Raw genomic sequence first — 19,074 nt, forward strand, 5'->3', positions numbered from 1 at the left:
CTCATCTAGTGTGACTCACTCCACTGGTGTGTCTCCCTATGTGTTTACCGCTTAGGATGCAGATGTGACATTAAGTCCAGAGGGGTCATTCCAGGGAGTAGGAGCATCAGCTGATTGCAACATTGAGAATCGACCCACCACTGTAGAAAACAATATTAAATATAGAGCTGACTTTATGGATTTATCAAATAAACAAACCTTGCACAGGAGAGTAAAGTATTTTTATTAAAATCATGCACATCACAGGTGTTAGTGCAAATACTTTTTTTTAAATCTGTACTCCGGATATTCTAGTGTAACTTTATCTTTTCTTTACAAAATAGAATTTCAACAATTATTTACTTAAAAAAAGTAATTCTGAAGTTAATATTCTGAACAATATTTGCAAACAAAACTATTTACATACGGTCTAATGTGCCACTGGGTTGGTTAGTGATTGTAATGGATGGTTTGAAAATCATATTTTTTTCAGGAGCAAAAGAAAAACCTGACTTGATGACAAATATTTTCTGGACATTTTTTGGAGGACACATTGTTTTACATATGTATAATCCAATACAAACAGTCAACAATTGTATAGATAATACAGATACACTTACCCTCCCAACAAATTACCCTACACACTACACGCTACTGTACTCCAAGTTCAATGACATTTATATTGTTTGTAAGTTTACATTTTCTAATAAAACTGGTGAAAATTCACACTGAAATAAATGCCCGTCAGTAACATCATTCTTTTGCCGGTCAGCCCCATATGAAAGGTGAATAAAAACAAACATTTCGTTTTTAAACCTTTTTTTTTTTAGGAACAGTTCAATCACACATCTCAAAATACAAAACTGAGTGACTGAAAAAGAAATCCAATAATTATAAACAGGGCTACATAGGAATCTTAAGATGCTACAGTATGTAGGGGTTTAAGAGAACTCGAACTGAATTGCCTAATTTCATTCAAAGAATACAATGGAAACACGAATAAACAAAAGATCGATCAGATCGTGATCTAAACTTACAAGGAGCACATCCTCATTTAGTTGTGACAACAAATTTGCATGTTCAACCCAAGTGTGTAGAATGAGGTTGAGGGTAGTTTCCAGAAGCTCACACTCACACTGTTCAGAATACAGAAGCCAGCAGCACGTTGGATGATGTGATCCCTGTCACTGTTATTCAACTTTTTATTTTGTATATAGAATGTATATTTACACAGACGCACATTCATACATACATTACATATATACAAACATATACTGTTTGTTAGGGAACTGCAATTCCCCACATTGGTGCAGTACTATGACTTCAAAACATCTGATTTCCAAAAACGTGAAAAGGGAGTTCTTAAATGTCCTTCCCATGGAGGATTACATATCCTCCAGTGTAGAATCAAGTGGCAGTTATTTGGAACGTAGATTAAGAGGTTCCCAATGTTCTGCTGTTCCAAGGGACTTGGACCTGTGCCTTTCACTTCAACTTCCAGCATCTTCCTGGTCTACTTGATGTTTACTTATTTCCCCCCCATTGCAGTCCTGTGCAATGCAAATGAAAACTGGGACCAGAAAGATGCCAGTTTGGTGATCGAAGTTGGCATTGGACAAGAGACATTTGAATGACACAGTGGAATACGATGGATAGCTTCTTTGCTCCGTGACTCAGAGCATTTTATTTACAGCGCAGCAAACAAAAAGGGATGAACCCATATCCCAGACAGATCCATGTGTAAAGTCTCTCAAGTTACATACAGCCCTATTCCATTCACTTCAGTTCTTCAATCTTAATACAAAACAGAAACCTTTCATTCTCACCCTCACCCCCCCCATCGACCATATCTGTGCTCAGATGGATCCCAACACAACTCCATGCCAAACCAACCAGTCACAGACATTTTCAAAGCATTCACGTCCAAATTTGAGACCCGTCAACTATCCCTGGACACATTAGTGAAGATCTTCAAAAGACTTTGACAGGATTATTCAAGATGGCCGTCCCTCAACCTTGCCCTCTGATTAGACAGATGGTGCATAAACCATCTGTGCTTACACCCATCCAATCCTTGTAGATTAGATACGCGTATTGGGAATAGGGGCTTAGTGGGTTGTGTCTGGACAGGACTCAGACTGACACTGGGGGCTGAGCTAAGGCAGCAGTTTAGTCCCAGAGCCTTTGGTGTGTAGTGGTCTGTGCTACAGAAGTGTGTGTGTGTGTGTACTAGTACAGTTACCCAATTATACAGCGTCCCATTTCTCCAAGACTAGTGTGTTTGTTCACTACCCCAAGACTAGTCTGTTGGGAAGTCATTGTGAGGTGGTATAGACATGGTATCATCTCACTTCTTGTGGATGCCCACACCAACCCAATGCCTTCCAAATGTTTAGGTCCTGTCAGAGTGACTTGGACAATAGAGGCAGTGCACGCTTTCAGGCCAAGTTCTAGAACATTGGGAGAATTGGGACATGTCTATAACAGGCTAGCCAGACTAGAAGAGCATTGACATCAGGTGCAATACAAACTTGAAAACTGAACACATTTCTTTGTTTTGTTCCCATGGTCTTGGGTCAGCTTGCTACTTTAATCCACTGCCACAATATTCTTCTCATTTTGCTTCTAACGTCTCGTTCACCACCTCTACAACAAACATCCATCTTGCATGGCGTTTCTACTCGTTTACCAAAATAAGTCTAGCACATCAAATAACTTCTCTAGACTTTTTTTTTTCTTCTCTATACAAAGCTCTGTACTGTAGTGTTTTAAACATTATGAATATTTGTTCATAGTTTACAATACACAGAAACAAGACAGAGTACACTGACAAACCATCTGATGGTGCTCACGAGCATGTTAGTCTGGACAGAACCCACAGCGGTCCCACTAAGTGATTGCTTATTAGTTCAATTCCTCTTTTATCAATAACTTAAGTTTCTTTTGAAACGCCTCTGTAAGGATATCAGTGGCACTTCCATCTAGACTAGATGCGTGTGCACACGAGTGGATGATCACACCCACACACACCTCTCATGTTACTTACAGTAGGCACTTAACCCCTTGTGCCCAACAATAGAGGATATCGATTTGGATTTGGCTTAGAACCTATATTTGTGATGCCGCATATCTCTGATGTGGCAAACCACATAAACTCATCAGAAAACTCACCCAAAAATGAAAAGGTTTGGTAACCATCAGAAAACAAGCCTAGTTTAGGCCACTTTAATACCAAAATTCCCCCCAAAAAAAAAGAAAAAAAAAGAAACTTAACCGCCAATATAGTATTTAATCTATGGTAGAAATTACAACTTTAATTCCCCTTCTCGTTCTTTCTCTCTCTCTCTATATATATATACAGGTATAACTTTATACAGTTAAAGCAACGTCTCTACAGTCAAACTTTCCTGGTGGCCGGGAAGAGGGGATCTTGTCAACAGGAAGTACCGGCCAATCAGTTTGTCTGCGAGTGTGTGTTTTGTGTGTGTGTGGCCAGGTGCTGGGGAGTGGAGGACATGGAGCCAGGTGAGGAGGGGGGGGGTGTGTGTGTGTCAGGGAAGGCGTCATCATCAGATGCTGCTGCTCTTGGATAGGTTGGGGTAAAGTACGGCCGCCGTCACAGCAACCATCACAGCCAGCACCGGGATCCAGGGGCTCCAGGGGCTCTGTGGGGGTGGGGGGAGGAGTAAGACAGACACACATACATGGACAGAATAAGGTTATTGCGAGACAAAAAAAACACAAACCAGGTTGCCTAGGCAAAGGCAAAAGGGTGGAGAGAGAGAGAAAGAGAGAGAGAGGAAGAGAGGGGATAGAGAGAGGGATACAGAGAGAGGGGGGATAGAGAGAGGGATACAGAGAGACAAAGGGATACAGAGAGAGAGGGGATAGAGAGAGGGTTACAGAGAGACAAAGGGATACAGAGAGAGAGATACAGAGAGAGAGAGGGATAGAAAGAGAGAGGGATACAGAGAGAGAGAGAGATGGAGGTAATTAGATTAAAAACAGAGGTGCGGGAGATCCTAGTTAAACTGGGAGAGCCAGTCACCCCACGGTAGAGAGAGGAAGTGGAAAACAGGGCTTTCCTTTCGCCCCCAGCGGAAACCAGGAAGAGCCGTGTTTCTACTCAGAAGAGGAACCAATGGAGACAGGAGAAACAGTATGACCGTCGAAAGCAAGAAACGGGGGGGGGGGGGGGGAGGAGGGGGGAAATGAAGAGTTAAAAGAAAAAATAATAAAGCAAAACGACCGATCGGAGTCAGTGAACTGAGCGAGCAAGACAAAAACGTATATGTAGATATGGGAGTGGAGATGAGGGGTGGAGGCGGAGGGGAGCCGCGCGGCCGGGAGCCGGGCGGCTCCTCGCGTGTCCCAGCGGAAGCAGCGCAGAGAGACGCTGGGTGGTGGAGCCATGCATGTGGGGGTTAGAGGGACACCCGAGGAGGAGGAGGATGAAGATGCGGAGACGTTCGACACACACGAGACGCACGGACACCAACTGGACAGTAGCGCCATGTACCTTTCTACCACAACTGGCCGAAGCACCAATACAGCAAAGCCAGGATAAGGCCGATGAAAATGGCTTGGACAGGCTGCAATATGGATGGCTAGAGGAGGGAAGGGATATTACAAGAATCAACCTTTAAAATTATAACTAGGCAACGAAGACAATAACGACTTAAAACAGGGGGGGGGGGAGGGGGACCCGGAAGGACATTCTACAGTAAAATAAAAAAGGAGGGGAGAGGAAGAAGGGATGGGGAGACACCTGAATCAGAGTAACAAAGGAGGGACGGGTACTATGGCAACATTAATGACGTCTAGAGAGAGAGAGAAAGAGAGAGAGAAAGAGAGAGAGCGCGCAACGCCACAGACATGCATCTCCACATCTAACAGCTGGACAGACAGGGCCAGTTCATCACCTCGGGTCTCCTCAATAACAGTTCTAATCTGGATCTGGATCAAGTTAGAGGGGCTGGGAAATCTCCTCCGTGCGTGTGTGTGTGTGCGTGCTCCGTCTGTAGGTTACACAGGCTGTAGGTTACTGAGGTTAAGGGGAGAGCAGTGGCTTGTGTTGAGGGGCTCAGTCAGGTCCGGCTGTTCAGGGCTTGTGGAGGACAGCTACAGCACCAGTGGGGTTATGGTTTCCTTCAGGCACACACTCGGACGCCTCAGTAAGGTGAAGGCCCCAGGAGAGGCCAGTTGGCTCAGGACCCAAGCGTGTTGAATACTAAGAGGAGGCGTTTAAAGTCCAATTACTGGATTTAGTTTCACACACAAAACATAGAAAAAAGGTACAAAACCCAAAACGCGTGCCAACCCCATTTGGAAATAAAACCCATTGGAAACGTGGAAGATAATCGCAGAGGGTATTGCACAACTTGAGTGCCTGCACGTCTGCCAAATCTTCCTGACAGGTTCCATGACATCAGTCTTTCAGCCCTTCAGGCCAACGGCCCCTCCCCCTGCTCTCCAGTCACCAGCTACTCCATCATCCAGCTCCTGTTGATCTTGATGCAGGCTGCCAAGGAGGTGTGTGGGTGTGAGGAGGGACGGAGGCAGTTGCTGACTCGGTTCCCTCCTCCTGCTTGCTGACTGCACTGACAGGAATCAAGAGGCTCCGGGTACGAGAGAGCGAGAGCGAGAGAGCGAGAGAGCGAGAGAGAGAGAGAGAGAGAGAGGGCGAGAGACACTCACGTTCTTGCCCTTGTCCAGCAGCAGCTTCAGGTTGACCTTGCACTGCTCCAGCTCCTCGTTGATGCTGCGCTTCTCCTGCTCCGTCCTCTCGTAGCGCTGCCTCAGGTCCAGCAGGAGGCTCTGGGTGTCCTCGTACTGCAGGACACACAAACACGCACGAAAACAGACACAATACATGAGCAACGCTGGAACGACGTACGTGTCTGGATGTGTCTGTGTGTGCGTGAGACCCACCTCCCTCTGCAGGCTGTGTGTGCGGGAGTCCGCCTGGGCCAGCTGGGTCTGGAGCTGGGCGGCGTCCTGCAGGTGCTGGTCCTGGAGGGAGCCCAGCTTGCTCTCTAGCGCCCCCTGGCTCTGCTCCAGAACCCTCAGGCTGCTGCTCAGACTGGCACTCTGCTCCCGCGAGCTGAGGGAGGGAGGGAGGTGAAGGGGGGGGGGGGGGGGGGTGCTGTTAAAAAGGAGCCCCATCACGTTTCTCCTCATCAGCACCGCCGTAACATGTATTCATTTCTGGCGTCTTCGGACACCCATGGTCACCTGACCCCCCCCCAGCCATGACGGACAGTCCAAAGAGACACCTGGGACGCCATCTGGCCTTGTGGCTGAGAGCAGAGTGGAGAACACGCTCTCTGTGTAACTGAGAGTGTTGAACAGAGGGCTCTACCAGAGGAGAACCACAGGTGTACAGTAACAAAGGACTCCACTCTGTCTGTCGCACACCCTTCCTCCTCATGCTTCCCCTTAGACCGATTAAGTGTCTGGGAGAGGGTCTCGCAAACAGACTGCCTTTGTTACACACACACACACACACACACACACACACAACACCCACACACACACAGCCCTTTAATGTGACCGAGAGCTTCCGTTTCCTTGCCATGATGTGCTGTCTGCTGAGCTGGGCTCTCCTGTAGGGGAGCAGACAGGTGTCACACCCTGTGCCAGCACCCCGAGCCAGCACCAGGCCCAGAGCAGGAGAACACACTGCTGACGGAGGGGGGGAGGAGGGGGGGGGGGGGGGGGGAGGGGGCGGGGGGGCTGGAGCTGGCTGAGCCCACTGCATTTCACAGAAGGGTGTGTGTGGTGTGTGTGAGACAGTATGTGTCAGAGGTTGAGTAACACTAAGCATAATCTATTGTGTCAGTCAGCCTACTCCCCGTCTGCACGGTGGTAGAGTTCAAACACACACACACTTTATGTGACAGTCAGCACTCCACTCACACTGATGAGTTGACTGTTGCTCTCTCCAAGCATCCTGTCCTCTCCCTCCAATTCTCCCTCCCTCCCTTTCCCTCCCCATCTCAGCCCCCTCCCCCTGCTTCCCCCCCTCCCAGCCCCAGGAGGAGGCCGGGGTCGTGGCGGGGCCAGCGCGTGACGAGCCCCCACCTGTCCAGCTCGCTCTCCAGCCGGCTCAGTGTGCTCAGCAGGGAGCCCTTCTCCGAGCGCAGGCCGTCACACTCCTCCTGCAGCCCGCAGCAGTCCCTCTGCAGCTTCTCCAGCTCATCTGAGGACACACACACGTGCGCGCACACACACACACGAAAGAAGGGATTTCAATAAAGAGCCGCTAAGCATTTTCCAAAAGTAGACTCTTCATACTCAGTCAACAAAAGAGCGTCTCTCTCACCACGCCTTAAATAACTTGTTTTCTAGCCTCTCTTGTCCCCCCCCATTTCCCCTCTCACACCTCCCCACCGCCCCCTGGTGGAGACGCCCCAGCGCGGCAGCGCGCGTGTTTACCCTGCAGCCGGCTGGCCCTCTGCTGGTGCTGGCTCTGCTGCAGGAAGGTGGCCTGCAGCGCCTCGATCTCCCGCTCGTACTGCTGCGCCGCCGCCCGCCAGCGCTCCAGCTCGCCGCTCATGCCGCCCAGGTCGCCCTGCAGGGCGGCGATGTCGCGCTCGCGCTCGGCCGTGGCGGCCTCCATGGCGTGGCGCAGCACCAGCACCTCCTCCTGGGCGCTGTACAGCTCCTCTCGAGTGCTGCTGAGGGTGCTCTCACGCTGCTCCCGCAGAGCCTCCATGTCCGCCTGCAGCTTCCCCAGCTGGGCTGCACCGCACACACACACACGGACGTTAGATGATGTCGTGTGTGTGGGATTGAGAGTGGATATGTGGTGTATTTTTGTGTGGCAGTGTGTGCGCGTGTGTGAAGGAGGAGGGCGTGGTGATGGAGAGTGGGAATGTGGGAGCATTTCATATACGTACGTGTACGTGTGTGTGTGTGTGTGTTACTTGACACTCACTCTGCAGGTACTGGATCTGCTTGGCAGACTCCTCAGTCTGCTGCCTGTTGTTCCTCCTCTCCTCCTCCAGCAGAGCTGGGACGACAACAACAACAACACACAGGTTGACCCGGGGCACACACACCCTGGACACATCCCTCAACTCCAGTGAAAGCTCTCCCACGAAATGAAAGCCTAAGCGCAACACCTCACTGTTTTACACATCAATCAGTTCCAGGAGAACTCCCAACATGGACACCCCCCCCAGGGTCTCCTCTACTCGGGGTCAGCAGTACCTTGGAGCTCCAGACACCTCTGCTTGCCGGTGTTGGCCAGCTCCTGGGCCTCCAGCAGCTCTCTGTGGAGGTGGCTGATCACCTGCTCCGTGTCCCCGGGCTCCAGGTTGGCCCTGCGCAGCTCGTCTGCACACACACACACACACACACACACACACACACACACACACACACACACACACACACACACACACACACACACACACACACACACACACACACACACACACACACACACACACACACACACACACACACACACACACACACACACACACACACACACACACACACACACACACACACACACACACACACACACACACACACACACACACACACACACACACACACACACACACACACACACACACACACACACACACACACACACACACACACACACACACACACACACACACACACACACACACACACACACACACACACACACACACACACACACACACACACACACACACACACACACACACACACACACACACACAGGGGGTTAGACACAGAAATGGTTTGTCTGCTCTCTGTGTTTCAATACTCCCACATACAATAGTAGACAACCCTGTCGTTTTCCTTAACACTGTGTGTGTGTGTGTGTGTGTGTGTGTGTGTGTGTGTGTGTGTGTAGTCCTGCAGAGGCTAGCTGTGAGACTGAGATGTGGGCCGTGGCTTGGGGTCAAGCCTGGGCCACACAGGAAGTACAACTCATCGTCATTCTCGACTACTAATAACTTGCAACACGACCCTTTGAAATAACTTGTGTGTTAGGTAACGTGTGTGTGTGCGCACAATACAATTACTTGCTCGGGGCGGGTGTGTTTTTGTCATTTAAAAAAAAGAGTTTAGGCATTAAACCAGTCGGATCAACAAGCGCCCACATGGGAAACATTGCAGAGGTCCGTTATATGAGTGAATCTTTCAGACGAGGTGGAGATTAAAAACAGCCCCGGAGAGATCTGCTTCTGATGACCTCACTGCTGTTCCCACCAGAGGAGGGAGGGGAGGGGGGGGGGCGACAATAGATGAGCCATATGGGTGGGATGGAATGTGAAAGGGACAGCGAGACTGACAGTTGGAAGGAGACATAAAGAGGGAGAGAGACAAAGAGAGAGAAGGGCAGAGAGACAGAGGCAGAGAGAAAGACAGAAAGAGGGAGAGATAGACCGAGACAGAAAGAGAGATCATGGTTCAACGGCCATTTCATAATGCTTGCCTTCTGTCTGTGTGTGTGTGTGTGTGTGTGTGTGTGTGTGTGGTAACGATGACCTAACCCAGCAGACAGGGGGATTATGAAACGGTAGTGTTGGGCTCACTGAGGTCTCTGTCAGGCCTACGGGCCCACGTCACATTCCCCTCACAGCTAAACACACGCTTCACACAACATAACCTTTGTCCAGACACCCCTTTCAACCGTCAAGCTCCTCTACATTTGAGGGGAGGGGTGGAGAGGGGCATTTTTGGAGGAAACGTTCTTTTTTCTTAAACCCTGGGGCATCTCGCCCCGCACACTGCGACCAAACCAGCCTATCCCAGCGAGAGCTTGATGTGGTCTGGAACATAGCTGTCCAATGGGAATCCTCATGCTCCCCCCCCCCTCCCTTTCCTCAAGAGACCGAACGACCGTCCCAGCTCTGCTTCCATGGCCAGATGTTGGGGCTTATGTCATCCTGGGCTGTTTATAGCTGCGGTCGGCGAGGTATCCCTCTCCCCCTCCGCTCGGTCTCTCTCTTTTCCGCTCTGCTCTCTCCCCCACCCCACCGCCGCCACACTAAGGCCACTGAGGAGGTTGGCGCACCCCCACTGTTATTCTTGTGGCCTGGCTCCCTTCCTTCTATGGGAAGAGGGGGGGGGGCTAAACTCCTTGGAATGAAAGTCGGGACGAAAGTCTATGATCTAATGTAACCCCCCCCCCCCACCACCACCACCTAACCCTCCTCTCTGAAGTGCTGCCATCCCAGTGATGAGAGGACATGTAATCCAAACAGGGCTGATCAAACCCTCCCCTGGCTCCTGTCATCATCAGCAGCGAGCAGCAGCAGCGGCGTGCTAATGAGCCTGGAGGGCCTGTGACAGGCCTGCCCGGGCCAGGGAGGCAGCCAGCCCCAACGCCGGCACTCCACTGACCTCACCCTGGCTCCCCGGGACCACAACCCACACTGGAGCCAGCGCCACAGCCTCCTCTAGTGTCTCAACAGAGAGAGGGTCGGTATGGCAACCCCCCCCCCTCCCCCCTCCCCCGAGGTAAAACACGATAGCGGTAGCTAGGCTGGGTGCAAAAAAAAAGAGACATCTTTAAAGAGACATGATTGACCGCAATTCACACCGCATGCCCCTCGGTGACACACCTTGTAACCCCTGTTTCCCAGCAGAGGGCTGGTTTGACCCGCGTGTGGAGATTTGGGTGGATATCAAAGCAGAGACGCTGTGTGTCACCTTGTGATCCGCTCTAATGACAGAGCAGGCCGCTCTGTGATGCTGCTGCGAGGCGTGCGAGGCTTTGACGATCAAACATTTTACACAATTATAGAGCAGAGGGCCCACTGCATGTATCCTCTATTTATAGAGGTCATCTCACTGACAGATACAATAAACAACTAAATAAAATGACGTCTTTCCAGAGACATGCCCCTGCAATTGAACACAAGGCACACACACACACACACACACACACACGAGTGCACACTAATCTTACTTTGGGGGGGCGAGTCATTTTAACATCGGTTGCCTTACCGACAGACTAGAAAACAAACACGCACACAATACCTCTCTAACTCCCTGGCACACCTTGGCACGCATACCAGGGCAGTCTTAAGGCCCCTAATCCTGGAGGGGTTTAGACTGCGTGCCAGCCAGGACACTGAACAATGTGGCCCTGATGGAAACAGCCCTGCTGCCCACAGAGTGGGCCCTGGTGGAAACAGCCCTGCTGCCCACAGAGTGGGCCCTGATGGAAACAGCCCTGCTGCCCACAGAGTGGGCCCTGATGGAAACAGCCCTGCTGCCCACAGAGTGGGCCCTGGTGGAAACAGCCCTGCTGCCCACAGAGTGGGCCCTGATGGAAACAGCCCTGCTGCCCACAGAGTGGGCCCTGATGGAAACAGCCCTGCTGCCCACAGAGTGGGCCCTGATGGAAACAGCCCTGCTGCCCACAGAGTGGGCCCTGATGGAAACAGCCCTGCTGCCCACAAAGTGGGCCCTGATGGAAACAGCCCACAGATTAGAGGCAGGCCTGGTTCAGCTACTGTGCTCAGGCAGATACTGGAGGGAGGCTAAAAAGGGAGGCTGCTACTGGAGAGGCTGAAAGGGAGGCTACTCCTAGAGGCTGAAGGTGGTCTGGGGGGAACTGTCGTAAAAGCCTGTGTGGAACAGCAGTGTGCTGGTTATTTTATGATGTCATTCCTCAGGATAGAGCCTTGCTTAGGTCACACGGTTTTGTCGGACATTTGACTTAAGACAGTTCCTCTTGTAGGATGAAATAGCACTGGAGAAGAGAAGCGAGTTTGAAAGCCCATCTAGACAAGCTCGCCTGAGCGTACACCATTCCAGTACTGGTAGGTTGCTGACTGAAAAGTGAGTGAATGTAAGTGTGAGGAGCCAGCCAGAGACATGACCAGCTTCAGGACAGGACCCTGGTCTTTGCCATTTGGCTGCCCAGTGGTGTGATGAGGTAATGATGGTTTTCCCCTAACAGGATTCAGCTAATCCTGGAGTCCGGAGTGGTTTGTGTGTGTGTGTGTGTGTGTGTGTGCATACAGGGTGAGGAAGCAGGGTTTCAGCAGGTCCATTGTGAGGGACTGTGCCTGGGGTCAGGGCAGGGCAGGGAGGCAGACATGGAGGCAGCCAGACCCAGACCCAGCAGTGTCTCTCCTCCCCCTCCCGGCTGGGTCCTGCTGGGGCCAGAGGGGCTTGTGGGAGACGCTGCATCACTGAGCCAGAACTAAAGAGCCTCTCTCGACACAAGACTCCACTAGCTTCATGCCTGCATTTCAACGAAAGCCTTACAGGCTGATCAATTACATTTCAGGGCTCTACGGCGGTTGTGAGCCATGTCCAGCCAGCTTCCTGTTAAACCCAGTGAGGACCACTGTCTCCCTCTAGTGCACAGCCCCGGGGTTGCAGTGACGGTGTGTGACCTTTCAGTGACCCCTGGCCTCCCCAGGTGATCGTCCCCCGGACAGCCACGTCTGAGAACAGGAGACGACGGCTGAGGGGGCGAGGATGACACACGTACAATCCTGCTGAGTCACGTGGTGAGTCACACACACACACACTCCTGCCCTCCAGATACAGTTGGTCAGGAAGCACAGGTGTGTGTGTGTGTGTGTGTGTGTGTGTGTGTGTGTGTGTGGAGGAGGTGGAGTTGTTCTAGAAAGTTCAAATAGTTCGATAGGATTTCATTGTGTGAGGCGAGACAGAGTGTAAATGATGTCCTTCACCTGAGGTCTGAGGACCTAGTGGTGGTTGACCTCAGAGCGCAGTTAGCCGCAGCACCAAGCACTAAGCGCACACACACACACACACACTCTCTCTCTCTCTCCCACACACACACACACACGGGGGATTAACTCTCTCTGACCCAGAACTAAAGACGTTTCACACCACACAGCACCAAGTGGAATTATCCACTCGCCAAGTACCATACATCCACAATGGCTTTCAGAGATGGTCTCGTAACAGACAGTCCAATACCGCGTCTCGTAACCCTCTGTCAAAGAGCTCCTCTCTCTAAGCCTATCCACGCACAGGGCTGCCCTCAACCTCCCTCATTATCCCTCACAGGAGAGGGACGCTTTCTAGCCAAATCGGTTTAATGGGAGTTTTTGGCTCTGTGAACAGTATCAGGCTGATTGAGGTGAACTGGGTCACAGCTGTGTGGTGAGTAAACCCTGCGCGTCCTCCCGACCCAGGAGACGGTACCCCCTGGTGGTAGGGATGCTGAATGGCACGCCAAGACACACAACAGCAGCTGACGTGCCACTGGTGTGTGAACAGGATTGCCTTCTTGTGTAGCATGGCTGATCTTCACACAACATGGATAAAGGTCTCACACAACATGGATAAAGGTGTGTGTGTATGTGTGTGTGGCAATCCGTGACCTTCCTGCTGTAAGTCCCATCAGGTTCCCCTTACTAATTACACTGTAATAGGTTTACATTCCCAGAGTGTGTCTCTGTGCTCCCCACCATTCCCACCCACCCCTCCCTCCCTCCAGGGATGGGCAAGGACAGCTGCAGGGATCAGAGAGGGATGAGGGGAGAAAGCAGGAACACGTCAGGGCTCGGATCACTCCAGATCTGCCCCCCAACCTCCTCAAAACAAACAAACACCTGAACATGAGTTCCTTCTCCTCAGTCAGTGACAGGACTGGCAGGACCAGCCAGACTGAAGTGGAGTTTCCAACACCACCCCTCCCAGAACCACTCCATATATGGTTGTGGCTCATTCCTGATGCCACGCCCTGCCAGGCTCTGGTGGTCCACCAAACAGCCTCTGACGTCCACTAACAATGTCCACGTTGCACTGGATCCAACACTGCTGAAGACCGCAAACTACCTTGTGACTGGTGCTTGACGGACCACAGGAGGGGATGGAGCCGTGGGCTCACGTGAACACAGGGCCGGTCACCGTGGTGAGAGACAGGGGGAGGTGAGCAGCAGTGACGTACCTTTGAGCAGCGCCACCCTGTTCTGAGGCTCGTTCAGCTCCTGCTCGTCCATGTTCCCGTCTGGGGGGAGAGAGAGAGAGAGAGCGCACAGTTCACACGCACAACCCACCTGGCACCAGTCCACGGATGCTGTGGAAAACTAAATCGACACACACACACACAGTCGTCTGAACTATGGATCTACTAGTGGTCAGTCACGCTAGTCAACCCTGGACTAGTCAGAGCCTTCTGAAAACAACTGTTATCCCTGCACTGGCCACAGATTACACTAGAACTGAGGGGCAGTGTCACACACACACAAATGAAATCTAGGATCTATTATCTGTATAACTATACATAAAAAGAACCTAAGGTAGATAAGAACTCTTTTCCAATATTTTTTTTTTATGAAGTAGATAAATCAACAAGCATTCTTTTTTTCTTTTCTTTTTTTTTTTTACAATAGTTAATAACAAAAGGTATGGTACCAGTAAAACACAAAGTATTTCTATATTTCTATAGAAAGGAAGAGAAATGTGTGTACCTGAGGTGTCGTCGCTGCTGCGGTCCTTGCTGGGGCTCAGTGTGTCTGACATGTCCGACTCTTTAGCATCTATGGTGTTTTCTACAGGAGAAAGGGACGTACCATTCAGATGAGGAGAGGGGGGGGGGGGGGGGGCAGTCACAGTCTCAGCCACACTCTCACCACAGAGCGTGTGTTAAACGAAGGGGACTATAAATACACGCAAGAAGCGTTACTTATAGACATGATTCTCTCACTCTTGATACTGATGCATGTCAAGACAGTGGGGACTAATGAGATCCTGCTGGGGGATAATGGTTTGGTCCTCCCTTTTGCAGGACCATGTTCCCCCACACATGGTCATCAGCTGCGGGTCTGCCTGCCTCTGGGATGGGAGGGGGGGGCTGGGGGGGGGGGCAGCTGGCTGCTAAAATAGCAGCCTGGTCAGGCCTTTGTCCTGGGGGTCGCCCCCACCCACCCACCCACAACCCCATTGGGCCCAAAACAGGTAGTTTGTAAATTCAGCAATAGTGCTCGACCACTTTGGTATGCGGGATGAGGTGGGGGAAAAAATGTCCAGGCGGTTTTTCAAAGCCACAACAATGGCTACGACTGTTTAGGCACACCCCAATGTGGGGCTGGGCTAAGCCTTGCTGGGAGCGGACGTTTGTTTTCGTGCCACCACACAGCACGGAGTCACGCGGGCCCGGTCGGTGGCAGCGCGCGAGAAAGGCGTGAGGAGACGGAAAACCGACATAGGTTGGACTCTAAAATAAGCCCCGGGGCTACTGGGATGACGGTGTCCCAGCATGCCTCATTAGTGGCGTGTCCAGCCACTGTGTGGACAGCCGCAGGATTACCCTGGACCTACGCCAGCCTTTCTTTGTGCGGCAGGGCAGCGGTGCTAATCTGAGTCGCAATAATCTGAGACCGTAATCTCCGGGGGATAGAGGAGCCCAGGATCTTATGATGCCACGCCAGATGTAGAACCACACGGTACAGAGAGGAGCGCTTAGACAGGTGCTGTGTGTGTGAGAGGCAGGGTTCATCAGGTGCTGTGTGTGTGAGAGGCAGGGTTCATCAGGTGCTGTGTGTGTGTGAGGCAGGGTTCATCAGGTGCTGTGTGTGTGAGGCAGGGTTCATCAGGTGCTGTGTGTGTGAGAGGCAGGGTTCATCAGGTGCTGTGTGTGTGAGAGGCAGGGTTCATCAGGTGCTGTGTGTGTGTGAGGCAGGGTTCATCAGGTGCTGTGTGTGTGAGGCAGGGTTCATCAGGTGCTGTGTGTGTGAGAGGCAGGGTTCATCAGGTGCTGTGTGTGTGAGAGGCAGGGTTCATCAGGTGCTGTGTGTGTGAGAGGCAGGGTTCATCAGGTGCTGTGTGTGTGAGAGGCAGGGTTCATCAGGTGCTGTGTGTGTGTGTGAGGCAGGGTTCATCAGGTCACGTGGTTGACGTTGAGAAAAATATTTTTTGGGGGCTCACCATCCGCAGTTGATGTACTCAGTTTTACATTAGTGACCAACATACTGCGAGGCATCGATAAACTATGGCAAATAAATATGTCAGTCTAATGCCACCACTGTGGCATTAAAGTGTTAGCCACAGTAGCGACAGGCAGGTGCCAAATCCACCCCTGTTGTTGAACGTAGACAGTTGAGTGTTTACCTTTGAGTCTGTCTGGACTGGCCAAACTGTCCTCATCTGCCGTCTGGTTGTTCTGGAGGTGAGCATCTATGACATCTGAAGAACAAGACATCAGAAGATTAGACCAGTCTGGTCCAGGACAGTTACACAACATCACCAGACAGGACCTCTAGAGGGATCTCCAGGGACTGTGTCGTCAAATAAAACAGCTTCATCTGTGTTTGAGATCATTTTTTGTGCTATTGGTTAACAGTAATAGAGTGGTTAAATGTCAATCCTTAGATAAAATGACAGTTCATGTAGAGTATGAAGAGGTGCATTTTCAGACCTCATTGGACATGGCTCAAACAGTCAGAAGAGAGAGTGGGAGAGAGGGAAGGGGAGAGAGAGTAAGAGAGAGTGTGGGAGAGAAAGTAGGAGTGGGAGAGAGAGTGGGAGAGAGAGTGGGAGAGAGAGCGAGAGAGAGAGCGAGAGAGAGAGCGGTAGAGAGAGCGAGCGGGAGAGAGAGAGCGGTAGAGAGAGCGAGCGGGAGAGAGAGCGAGCGGGAGAGAGAGCGAGCGGGAGAGAGAGAGCGGTAGAGAGAGCGAGCGGGAGAGAGTGGGAAAGAGAGCGGTAGAGCGAGCGGTAGAGAGAGGGAGAGAGAGCGGGAGAGAGTAGGCTGCTCCAGAGCTAGCTGAGTCATCGTCGCAGGGTGCTCATCCTGTCACCGCTCACAAATAGAAAAGGCTAAAATAGGACGTGAGGAAACTCCCTTCCCTGACACTCAACCTCAGTCTTCCATATATGATGAAAATACAGTGTTTGAATGGACAAACATTCTCATTGTTTAATTATACTCATTGGGGAAGCATAGCATGCTAAGCCATCAGATACAAATAGGACTGATGTCTTGTCAGTAGACTGCTAATTAGGTTAAGAGTAGGTGAGTGTGTGTGAGTGTGTGCGAGCGTGTGCACGCGCGTCGCCCATCCTTACAACCTTCGGTTCCTTCAAATGGAGCATTCAAATAGTTTGAGAAGAACACTGACCTATCAAAGGGCACACCTGCTGAACATATTTGGATAGGGTTGACCTTTCCCTCAGAGCATGGTCTATGCTAGCTACACATGACCATTAAAGCAGCACGGTCTCGGGCCAGCTTTCTGCTGCGAGTGACCGAGTGACACAGGCACCTCCAGCAACCACACCGCTTACCGTCAAAGTTGGCTAGCTTGTGTAGCGACGAGCCCACGGCATCCTTCAGCTGCATCACGGCTGTGGAGGGGACACGGAGCGCAGTGAGAGGAGGCCATGAAGGCGTTGATGATGATGCTGTTCAACCTGCATGACATCACTGTCTACATCCTGTATATCATCACAGCGTGTTTTGCTGTGGCATCGTGCATATTCAAATGTGGGTTTTTTTCTTCATAGCCCCAACTAAATGAGTCAAACGTATCGACCAATTGGATGCCAGGCGTGGATTGCCGAGGCGTTTGCATTTTAGCCCCTTGTCCAAAAGCGGCCCATTTCGAGAACAGGAAGCCACGGGTCGACCGTATCCTATCAGAGAACCACTTCCTACGTCCTCTCAAACAGACGAGAACAGAACACGCGTGAGTGAGGGGAGCCAGGGGGTTAATCCATCCAGGGACGTTAGGGAAGTTAGGAGACGCCATGCAGCAGCACACCCCCCCCACAGCCCAGGTACAGCTGGTCATGATACATCCTAACCTGCAGGACCGGCCCATTTGGGGGCGGCGGGGGGGGGGGGGGGGGGGGGGGGGGTCCAGGGTCATCCAGAAAAGAAACAACCTTTGCTGCTAGACCACCTCTACAGCAACCATGTCCTACAGCATGTGCCTTCATCGTTAGGACCGTACAACACTCTCTCTCACGGGAAGGTAGTTCACAGAAGGTGGTAGATGAAGAAACCTGGACTAGGAGGGAAGCACCCATATGGATCCTGGGAGTGGGTACCAGGATGAACGTGGATGAAACCCTGCAGACGGTTGATATTTTCATCTACAGTTTGGTTTTATCCTCAAATCGGTTGGTCAAGCCTGGAACCCACGCGGTTCATTATAAGACAGGCACAAGGAAAGAAAATGATAGCCATATCGGAATATGCAAATTGAAAAACATTTTTAGAACGCCTGAATAACAATGCTTGACTGTTTACAATGGGCCATTCAGACGGTATAAATTCCACCGTGACAGGTCATTCACAAGGCCTCCGCTGTTGACAACAACCTCCCACTGCGTGGCTGTTGTCAGGAATCGAAGCCTCTCTGCTTTGTCAAGTTTCTTTTTCACCGTACATCCGCCATCTACCTACGTTCCGGGGTCCCTGCTTGTGCGTGCGACACAAAGACGTGTCCCGTTTCAGCTCATTAGCATTAGCGGCTTCTCCACCACACTCCTCCTGGTGGCCTGTTACGCTAGGTTTGCTTCGTTTTAACTTCTTTGTGTGCATTTTTTCCGCAGAATGCTTTTTAAAGAAAGGCTTATTTGTACTCTTGCACTAGCGCTTGACTCTTTACTAGGTTCACATGTTGGCTGTCTGTACCGGAGGCTAGCATTCGAAAGCACAGCAGTGTAGCGCGCCCACTGTTGGTTCACGTCATCGAGAGCCGAGTAGTCCAACTCAAAGCACACGTCAACAGAGCAGCGTCAAATGTCAAAGCTGATTAAATTGCTGTTGTTTTACTCGGGGGGGGGGGGGGGGGGGGGGGGGAAAGCACAGAACCATTTACTTTAATGGTGATGCACTAAAAGCAGGTGATTATCGTTAACTAATATTAAGCGTGTTTCACACTAATGGCTTCTTTTTTTTTTTGCGCTGGTACATCCCTATCTTGGACCATGCGTGGAAAATAGCTCTATGAGCTCATAGTAGCAGTGGAAGAACCCACTCACATGGCGAGGCCCACTGACAGTAAAGAGAGTAAAGAGAGAACATGTCTGTCTGAGGTCATGGGGCCAGGTCACTCTCCCTGGGTGCCTTAAGGGGCCTGTCTGTCTCTCTGGCCTGTCTGTCTGTCTGCCTCTCTCTCTTTGCGCTGTCTCTCTGGTCTG

General features: G+C 51.2%; 1 protein-coding gene across 13 annotated transcripts in view; it reads right to left on the reverse strand.

The window, feature by feature from the left end:
* Nucleotides 1–1,632: 1,632 nt before the first annotated feature.
* The window catches only part of slmapa (sarcolemma associated protein a), a 39,308-nt gene continuing 21,866 nt past the window's right edge, over nt 1,633–19,074 (reverse strand). For 10 of the 13 annotated variants that reach the window (XM_067244573.1, XM_067244556.1, XM_067244518.1 and 7 more), the window contains 11 exons: nt 17,212–17,271; nt 16,039–16,113; nt 14,400–14,480; nt 13,877–13,936; nt 8,194–8,319; nt 7,919–7,993; nt 7,417–7,722; nt 7,063–7,180; nt 5,911–6,082; nt 5,677–5,811; nt 1,633–3,644 (listed from right to left, as the gene is read on the reverse strand). In XM_067244573.1, coding sequence (XP_067100674.1) covers nt 3,549–3,644; nt 5,677–5,811; nt 5,911–6,082; nt 7,063–7,180; nt 7,417–7,722; nt 7,919–7,993; nt 8,194–8,319; nt 13,877–13,936; nt 14,400–14,480; nt 16,039–16,113; nt 17,212–17,271 — 1,304 coding nt within the window. In that variant the 3' untranslated portion in view covers nt 1,633–3,548. Of the gene's footprint in view, nt 3,645–4,498; nt 4,587–5,676; nt 5,812–5,910; nt 6,083–7,062; nt 7,181–7,416; nt 7,723–7,918; nt 7,994–8,193; nt 8,320–13,876; nt 13,937–14,399; nt 14,481–16,038; nt 16,114–17,211; nt 17,272–19,074 lie in introns of all 13 variants that reach the window. The other 3 variants (XM_067244591.1, XM_067244599.1, XM_067244501.1) reach the window with 1 other exon arrangement.

Source organism: Osmerus mordax, chromosome 1 (assembly GCF_038355195.1).
Source record: "Osmerus mordax isolate fOsmMor3 chromosome 1, fOsmMor3.pri, whole genome shotgun sequence".
NCBI classification, from domain to species: domain Eukaryota; kingdom Metazoa; phylum Chordata; class Actinopteri; order Osmeriformes; family Osmeridae; genus Osmerus; species Osmerus mordax.